Consider the following 10361-nt stretch of genomic DNA (forward strand, 5'->3'; position numbering starts at 1 on the left):
ATAATGGTTAGCTCCTGTCTTGCAGCTTAGATGAACACCAGCTCCCATCTCTGACCATGTCTTGTTTTCTGCTTTACAGTGGAGTATTTTTTTGGCAATTCCTAAAGCTACTTTTGCTTTGGATATTTATAACATGACCCTTAGATTTCTAGATAGATAATAAAATGCAACAATAATGAATAAACAAAAACACTTACACTGGCAAGTTAGGCTGCACATACCACATCTTTATAGCAACCTTTTAATAAAGCCTAGGCAATACACATTTACATGAGTGAAGACCTGTTTAAAACAAAAATCTAAAAAGTATAAATTCTTACCCTAAAAAACTCTTTAGTGGAGCCAGAATCTAATGTTCCATAAGCAATTTCTGTTTGCTTGGAAAGATCCTCTGCACTTTCAATGGGAGACACCATCCTCTCAACCGTCAGGAAGGCAGCTAAGTTAGCCGTGTAGGATGAGATTATGATGAGGGTAAAGAACCACCACACACCTCCAACAATGCGCCCAGACAGGGATCTAATAACAAGTATGAAATGGATTTGTAAAGTGAAATGAAAGTCCTAAAACGGAACACAGGTTATCAGTCATATGCAAATGCTGCATTATACTACATACAGGGAAGCATTTCAGGCTACTTCAAAGCGCAGCTCTGCATACTAATCAGATGGGAAACCAAGGCATATTCCACTCTATCTCCTGGACTTTGCTGAAATCAAGACTTCAGAGTTTACTTTAGGGAGAATTTAGTGATCCAGTTCTTCCAGGTTCTGAACACCCCAAAAGGAAACTGCTCCTATCATGATGTGCTATATTTAACACATAAGCTTGTCGTTCCCTCTGAACGTGGAGAACTCTGAAGTGAATTTGTGTGACACTATGAAGAGCATCAAACAAAATCAGTGAACCAGTGCTTTCGGATAAACCAGTATGCACTTGATTTTTAAGTGCCTCGAGCTTGCTTATTTTCCTAAGATATTCAGACCAAGACTTATTTCTACAAAACAATGGCTTATGCTGCTGTGGAAAATCTCTACTGAGAAACAAATAGCATTATTTGAAATAAAAACTGGCCCAGGGAATATCCACAAATTAAAAAGTACACACAACTTTTGAAAGATATAAGCATTTAACAAATTGAGGACTAGTAATGAAACAATCAGTGATAATACAGAAAAATGGTGGAGAAAGCATATTTTAAAATAATAATAATCTGATGTTTTTAACTGTAGCAGGTGGGTTCTTATGGATCTTTGTTTTGCATCTCCTGCTCAAGAAGAGAGAAAAAAGAAGAGAACTCAAGAAAATATATAAAACAGTACAGAACACACAACTAGTGAAATTCACTCACTTTCAATGCTAGAAAACTAATAGAAATGCATTATCAATATAGGTATTACTCTCAAAATTGACCTTTTTCTAATGACCCTTTAAACTTTGAAATTACTTACTACTTTGTTTCCAAACAAGACAGTATAGTAAGGAGTACATAAACCTTGGAGATGTGCTTAATTATTTGGCAGAAACAGGTGTGCAGTTGAAATCTAGTACTAAGGCACTGCAGTAGTTTAGGTATGTCCTGATGCCTGTCCTCTATCTAGGAAGTGAACAAATTACAAATAACTCACCCAGCCTACAGTACTGTGAATGAGACTTCCAACTAATTCTGACACAATATTTATATATAGATAGATATGACTACATGTGTACACATTTAAACATGGTAGTTACAAAAACCAGATTTATTAAACTGGGAACAAAAACAAAGACAACCAATTCTGGGCAATTTAGTTTTCCTAATTGCTATTGTATAAAATCTGTTTTAACTTAGACATTAAATGATTTATTCCATGTCACAAGAGACTCACTAATTTGGTCTAAAACACTAAAATCAAGCCTGATAAGGTCCAGAATGTTATTAAAATGGACCACAGGAAAGAAATTACTTCGAGTTCCTTCTAAATTGAGATGTATTCTGTAAACATGCTTTCTGTAATTTTTGAAAAAATATTGCATACTTATTTGGACATGGACATAATCTGAGAATTTCTGAAATTATAAGATTGAATTATATGATATACATGTATTTGCTACGTAAAAATCTCTGACAATGTTTATTTAGTAACTGCAGATTTTAAGGCACTTCATATTGTATTGATGACACCTGCTAAAATGATAATAATCTTCAAAAGCCTCTCTCAGCAAAGTTGTCACTGGCTTTTCAAAGAAGAAAGAAAACTCAATGCCAATCCAGACATTATTTTCCCACATGACATTTTATATTTTTTTTGAGTAAAGTAAAATTTTGAGTGTCATCTGTATTCAAAATTTTCCCATAAGTTCTGTCCCAGTTAAATAAATGAATTTTTGAAGTACATTTTGAAGAGTTTCTAAAGACTGATAGTTATCCAGCAGTATAAATCCACACTTCACAAGCACCTCATTCATCAGATCATTAAATACTAAAATAACAATTTCTGTGCACACTTATCTAAACTTGGGCACATTTCATACTTAAAAAGGTATTCTATGGCAGAACTGAGACTATATTCATATCTCAAAAATGATGAGGAAAAGTTTGCTATGTTATCATTATCATAAAATATATTATTCTGTTCTTTCTACTCTATTGTTTCTGTGCTACCCATGATGGCAGCATGGGTATTTCTATTGCATACCAGTTTCCAGGTAGTCCAGTGTTACTTAGCACCACCTTCTAATTCAGGTTTAGGAAGCTCTAGTTAGTTATCTGTTCTAAAATTCTTACACTAGTTGTCATTTCTATTACAAAAGTAGTAGCAATATTGAAAAATTGTACTTCACAAAGATATTTTGCTGATCTCTGAATATATTCCTTTTCATGTCTACTCTGATTTGTTTGCAGGGATTTCAAATTCTATAGTGATATAGGTGGTGCAAGAACAAAAATAACTGAGATATTTTCAGCTCTTTTCTATTTTTATAGTAAACAGAAAATGTACAAACTTCTTCCTTCAAAAATGTTTCTAATGAAATAAAGTACTGTTAAACACTTCACTGAAACTAGATTTTGAATCCCAAAAATGATTTGAGTTTCACGCATTTGTTAAGATGACTATTTACTACAATTATTCTTGCATCACCTTTCAAAAGTTATCAAATGCACAACTGTCAAATAATAATAAAAAAAGACAGTATTCTACTATGGCCTTGATTCAATGAAAGTATTTTGTAGCTAACAGGGGACTGTCAGACAACTAAACCTGTAAAGTACCTAAGGGAGACAAAAACCCTACAGGACTGATATTGACACAGTTTCACATACCCCGAAACAATCTGTCCTCTCTTTACTGTCTCATTTCTTTTAAACAATTCTTGCTGTGTCAGATACCAAATCCATTGCATCTTTCACCAAAAAAAGCTGGCATAACTCTCTGTGATAGGCCAGCCTTTACACAAAATTGCTAAACTTCTCACACAAAACACGTTCTTCTATTTGGGCAGTAGAACAACTTGAAAAGCTGCTGTTGTCTCTTGGGATGCATGAGAAAAGCTCCCCTGGTGTGATTTATTTTGCACAGCAACCACTAGACTCAACAGAAATGGACCTGTCCCCTGTTGTACTTTAGGATGCTTAGAAGAAAGTTAAGTTGCTTAGTACAGTAAGGAAGGTCTTCTGATTTGATTTCCTTAAATCTAGTTGACCTATTTCACTTGTTACTATAGTTCCTTCAAGTACCAAGTAGTTATTTACCTACCCACTTACACTTTGCTGAATGAAGGCTAGAATCACTTGTGCTCAGGGGAAATAGAGTATTTAATGAGCTGCCAAGGAATTAACTTAAGTGCTTTACAGTTGTCCCTAATAAAGCAGGTGAAAATCCCCAAAGAATTAAGCATTTATGAACTGCACCTTCAAATTCATTTTAGTGATTTCCTTTGTGACTTTTCTGTAACTAGGCCATGGAAAAACAGCAGTGTTTTGCAACTATTCTCACGAAGCTAGAGCCATCACATGACCTTTATTTCAGTTTAAGGCTTTCTTGTAGAAAAAAAGTGGGTTAATAACTGTGTTGTGCTATGTAGTAAGTTTAAGAGGGAAAGTGCTGCCTGTGTAGTTTGTGACTAGCATGTTACCCTTTTTCCCATTACAGTTGTTGTGAACCATATGCACCGTCAACTGTAAAATGGGAATATGCAGCAAAAACACGGTACCCCTCCAAGAAGGCATGGAATGACTTGAACCTTATGCATTTTACAGTCTCTGCATGGTGTATATAACTTCACTTGGCAAATGTATGATCAATCAAGTACATCATGACCCTATGTCACAGACAGCTGCTTTTATTGCAAGGACTTCTGTGATTTTAGGCATGGAAAAAACAGAGCCATTTCTTTCAGAGTGAAAATATATGCACCATGCACCTCCTCTGGCTGAGCTGGCTGAGACCAAAAATGCACAAAGTTGAAATGGGTGAGTAACCAACCTTGGCGAAATATCGCATCCTTGCTGCATAAAGGCACCCAGGGAAAACCAGAGACTATTAAATATCCCAAATTCATTAGTTGACTCATTAGTTTGCGTTTCTCTTCCATCTTCAAATTCCTCAGTGTGCCACTCGTATGGGCTAAATCTGCTGACCAGGAATAAAACTACACTGACCCCAATGTAGGCAAAAACAATGCACATCCAGATCTCATATGCTAATGGATCAAGAAATGAAAACACTCCTGGCTTGGACTTCTGAGGCTTCTTGATCATTATTGATATCCCCAGGCTCATAAAGGGCTTTGAGAAGTCAATCACCTCTTCTCTCACCAACGTTATAGTTAAGGGAGCAATTGCAATATCGGCCTTCTGTAAAGGAAGGAAAAAAAAAAAGCAAATCATAGCTAATACAACGACCAGAATAGGTTGGTTTCTATTGCATTTCATAAATGGAAAACAGGACAGCAGAGATGCTGGCAATGTTAACTTCACCAATAACATCTTATGGACCATTTCAGAAATTTTTAGTTAAAACTCATCCTACTGAAATACACACAACCATATACTTTGCATATTACAAGTTTCCACTTTTACACATGCCCTTTTAAATGGGTATGACATGTAGAAGTGTTAGTAAAGTATATTGCCTTTCACCTGGCAAGAAGGATGGAATATGCCCTCACTTCCCCAACTTCATTTGCTTTTAAAATCTAATTCCATATTTTATTTTCAAAATTCTTCTAGTCAACACAAATTACTAATTCTCTAGCAAAGGAATTAGATAATTTTCCCCTACCTACTCTAGAGAAAACTAAACCAAATCCCACTCATTCTATCAGTCATCTTTAATGGCTTTAAGATAAAATATTTTCTTACCCCATAAACAAGTTCTCCAACCATCCCATTCCAGATTTTCGTGTCTGCATCCCTTGCCCCATACTTGCCATCCCCAACAATTGTGAGCTTATATTTGAATCCACAGTGTTTAGCAATTTCTGTAGCTAAGTCCACACAATAGCCCTCATATCGATCGTTTCCTTCAAGCATTTCATGATTTTTCTTCATCATGACGTAGGGGGACTCCTGCACAGAAAGCATTTGTCTTAGCTATTTGGTAAAGAGACAGATCTACCAGTTGGGCATTTCATAGATCAATATGTTGCCTCTTACACATAAAAAAAAGAGAGAAGATAACATCTGAATCATACACGCTAAGTACATGTTAGCTGTTAATTATTAATGTGGCATGTCCTTAACACATTTAAAAGTTGCATTCTTTACATACATCAAGTAACAATACTTACAGGTACAGCGACTCCCAGCAGTATGTTAACAATGACCATGAATGTTAGAAGGAGTTATGCATTCAAAGAAGAAAGAGTAAGTTCCAAAATCTGTTTCTTTCTCTCATACAGTTTGGATGAAAGTTGCTGTTGTCTTAACGCAAGAAAATTCTTTCCGATTTCACAACCACATCCCTTCCTGGGAAAACACTTCAGGCTCTCCAGGCTGTATCTTTATTGAATTACTACACAAACAATAGGTAAGATCCCTCTAATCACACAGTAAAGTTCTATCATCAGCAAAACTGGTGATGAGTGGTAACTCATACTAACCTATCTCCTTTCTGCTCAGTTGCTACTGAACTTGCTTCCAGTGATATTCCTATGCTAGCCTGTTACTTGTCCAAGCTGATAAAAGAAGCTGTGCAACTTACAGAAAAATGCTGTTCTGTAACAGTTCATAACATTGTTTTCTAGACAACTAGAATACAACTTTTAATGTTTCATTTTACACTTCACCAATCCATAACAGCTACATTTCTGAAACGTAAGAACCAATCTCTTTGCTGTTTGGCAAAATCCACTCCCTGAAAATAACACTATAGTTTTGCCTCCCAGATAAAGTTCCGCTCCTTTGAAAGCAGGTATTTCAATTTCATTTTCAGGTCTAAAACCTTTAAGTTTCCAAGATGTTCAGTTAATGACTTTGTCTTCTAAAGAACAAACGCACATACCGAATCGCATGCATTTCCTTAATTTGCAGATTTTATTGATGTATCATGTGCAACAGGTCACAACCTCAAATAATAAAGAGGCAGTGTCTTTAAACTAACATAATGATGAGAAACAAATCACTGAAGGACAGACTGTCTTCTGACAAAATATGAGATTAATTACCAAAATAGTGGTGACAATAATAGTCTTATTCTCTAGTCCTGAAGATTCATTTCCAAGAGGTCCATCAAGAGGATTCACAACCATTTTGTCCACTTCACTCCAATATCCAATCTAAAGAGAGTTTATAGGATGCACAGACACCAGTGAACATGAACTTTCATAGAAAAGGTAAAGCATATTATTACTATGCCCTTGATTTATGCTCACAGAGAGCTATTTTAGCTATGCATTTACCAGTGTAAATATTTCTATTTATGTAGCTGAAGACTACAACAAATAGTAAAAATATTGAACTAATGACATCTGCTCATTTTAATTTATGTAATACAGGCATATATTTTCAATCACATATTAACAGGTTCTAGTATCAACACCACACACTGTAGGATTGAATGGGTTATAAAATACTCCAGATTACACAGACATGAGAAAATGGCTTTTCCTGAAAGGTTTGGAATTAGAGCAGAAAGATCATCACAATTAAAAAAAGCACCATTGGGAAGCTGTATTCTGCATTTGTCATTCAGAAGGGTATTTCCTCAAATACTGGCTCATATTTGGCAATTCAGATCAGAAAGCAAAAAAGTTTAACACACAAAACAAGGAAAACACTCTTCTGTAGTACTTACCATAAACAACTACTCATATTTGTTAAAAATATTTTTACTTTGTTCTGCAAGACCATTATGGAATACACCTATGAATAAATACTATCACAACTCATGCTTTAATTAATTTATAGTGTTTCATTACCTACCTTAACTGGTTACTTAGCATGGTAAAACCTTTAAAGATACTTAACACAATTCAAATTACCTTCCGAGGACCAGTACTTTTCAGTTCCATGACGTTTATTGTAAAATTGATTCTCTTTCCATTCTGATCAAACTTTATATTCCCTGTTAGACCTTCCACCTGAACCTATACAGACGAAGACGAAAGTGGTAGAACTGTTTGTTCCTTTTTAGAAAAAGGCATTTTGTATTTCCATAAGTGATTATTGATATTTCAGAAACATTCACTTTAGACTTTTCCATAAACAATGCATTATCTTAGTATGAGACATGTTCCTGAGGATTTAATTTCCACATTATTCCCTGCAAGATCCAGGCAGGTTAGGAGACTGGATGGTTCTTTTCAAGCATTTAGAGAATTTCAAACATGCATTCATCCCAGCATTCACTCCAGGGAAGCTACCTGTTTCAATGCCCTTTCTATTTCTACACCATGACCCCAGGGTACAGCTGGATTTGCAAGACAATCTCCAGCATTTCCTCTTCTGGAGATCTCAATCCTCTGTTTACGCAAATTACGGAAAGCTTCTGTCATAACTTGGACAGCATCATAGGTCAGAGCAGATGTATACTGAAAAGAAGTGAAAATATTTTATTAAAACCCAGCTTCAGCTTCAGTACACCTTCCAATACACTTGTTAATGTATTAAACATGGAAACATATTAAAAGTAAAAAGGACAGTAAGGTATACTTGAAATGAGACAAGTTTTTCTTTGGAGGTCACTAACCTCTGAGAGTTATCTATGCAAATTAAAGTAGTGTTCTACATCAGAATGGTCAGGGCAGTGCTAGTAAGTCTAAACTGAAGATTTTCAGTGTGAATTAGAATAATTTCTCACTAAGCTGTATAGCACTGTGTGCAAATATAGCTGGAAGTCTTTGGAGGTCAAAGGGGAAAAAAGAAAAGGATTTCCACTATTGATTTAGCCCCTAAAAATCAGTAATTGTTCCTCTGATTACACTCTTCACAGAGACGCATTCATAGATCTCTAGACTACAACTCCTCCCATATACACACACAAAACCAAACACCATATATTTGTATATATGTGTGCTTAACTTTTATCTGCTCAATACAAAAACTTAAAGGGTAGCTATTTTCAACTATGCAATACCTCGTCAACTTTGTGCAAAAACAGGTTTTGGGCTGAGATGTCTGGAAGAAGGGGTGCTGCTTGAAAACAAATATAGGTGAAGAAGAGCCCCATGTTCCTAATCTGACACAACATAAGGAGCCTTACAGCTTTTGAGGCATCAGAGAAGAACTCTGTCATCATATGCACCAAAAGCTGGGGCTAAACAGGCAAACACAGTTACCTTCAGCAACTGGAAAATTTTACACCTTAACTAACTGAATAGAAACCACACGTGCTCATACACTGAGGACTTTGTTGGATGGGCTTTATGAGTCCAGAATGTTGCAGTTATGCCAAATATAAGGGACATTTTTGGAAATATGAGCCAGAATATAACTACTTATAGCCTTATGAATGAATGCAATGATCCCTGTGAAGGCTATTAGACGCTGAAAATATATAAACTGTAAAGCAGAGAAAAATGATATATTGGCTCTTTGCTTCAATGGCTCAAAGTTTAATGTGAGTTTTAATTAGCTAGCTCAAGTCAGGCAGAAGGTTCTTGTAATTGTAACCAAAGCAGGTTCCTGAATTAAGGTAATTTTTGTATGCAACTTTTAGACCTTGGAGAGAGAGAAAAGGAAGGTGGAACTCTTTTTTTCAGATGTGTAAGTTACTGGGTGATTAATGTGAACCTTCTCAGGAAAGTTCTATCAGTGACTTGTGCAGAAATTGTTACAGGGATCACAACAGCAGAAGAATTATGTGAAAGACTGGTTGGAGCCAATAGTACTTTCTCCTGCTGGAGTAGCAGTGATTAAGTGCTGGATATGGATTTAAAGATGAGGAGAATGTAACAGAGAGAAGAGAAAGGACCCCAACTCATTATTTTGAGACTGACTAGCAGCATAGAGCAGTACAGAAACACATTGTACCACACTAGTGTTTTGAGAAATTTTGGATACAGCACTATCAATTAACCACTGAAATACACTTTTGAGTAGCAGAGAAAATAAGAGCTTGAAATTGAGACGTTACAGTGCTATCTAATTCAGTTATTCATTGTTTCATCTGATTGTTGGGATATGCTCAATTTATTATCTCAAGGGTATATCCCTCTGGTATATAATTACTGGTGTGAATATTCACAACTCAGAAATATATTCAGTTTGTGTAGGGTTTGCCTATCTAGGTAACTGTATGTGTATAACATTACACGTATAAAATCAAGACACCTTAATTTAGGTTAAATCAGTTTTAATCTACAGATCTCAAAATATTTCACAAGCATTCTAACACCTTTATGCTGCTGGAGATGCCATGACAGCAAACAGCTCACGCATCTTTTCTTACTGCTTTAGTCACACACTTTCAGCTCTTAATAACCTTCATGGAGCTCACTGAAACTATCCATAGCTTAAACAAGAGATGTAAAGTTGACAAAATAAAACAAAGTGAAGTTACTAGCCTATACAAGAAGTGACAGACAGATAACCTGCTCATAGAATCATAGAATGTCTGGGCTGAAAATGACCTCCAAAGGTCATCTAGTCCAACCCCCCTGCCATAAGCAGGGACATTTCCAGCTATATCAAGCTACTCAGAGCTTCATCCAGCCTGATCTTGAATGTCCCCAGGGATGGGGCCTCCACCATCTGTCTGGGCAATCTGTTCCAGGGATCTATCACCCTCATACTGAAGAACTTTTTCCTAATGTCTAACCTAAATCTACCCTTTTCTAGCTTAAAGCCATTACCCTTCATCCTGTCACTACAAACCCTTGTAAAGAGTCCCTCCTCTGCTTTCTTGTAGGCCCCTCTCAGGTATTCGAAGGCTGCTATA

At 36.0% G+C, this 10361-nt stretch overlaps 1 protein-coding gene across 1 annotated transcript in view; it reads right to left on the bottom strand.

Annotated features, from left to right (window-relative positions):
* Positions 1 to 320: 320 nt before the first annotated feature.
* GRIA2 (glutamate receptor, ionotropic, AMPA 2) overlaps positions 321 to 10361 on the bottom strand; it is a gene marked incomplete at both ends in the record, with an annotated part of 35092 nt that continues 25051 nt past the window's right edge. The window contains 6 exons of the mRNA XM_008942762.1: positions 321 to 519; positions 4467 to 4837; positions 5345 to 5551; positions 6649 to 6759; positions 7465 to 7569; positions 7846 to 8013. Coding sequence (XP_008941010.1) covers positions 321 to 519; positions 4467 to 4837; positions 5345 to 5551; positions 6649 to 6759; positions 7465 to 7569; positions 7846 to 8013 — 1161 coding nt within the window. The remainder of the gene's footprint in view (positions 520 to 4466; positions 4838 to 5344; positions 5552 to 6648; positions 6760 to 7464; positions 7570 to 7845; positions 8014 to 10361) is intronic.

The sequence above is a fragment of the Merops nubicus genome, unplaced genomic scaffold, assembly GCF_000691845.1.
Source record: "Merops nubicus isolate BGI_N331 unplaced genomic scaffold, ASM69184v1 scaffold31806, whole genome shotgun sequence".
Classification (NCBI taxonomy): Eukaryota; Metazoa; Chordata; class Aves; order Coraciiformes; family Meropidae; genus Merops; species Merops nubicus.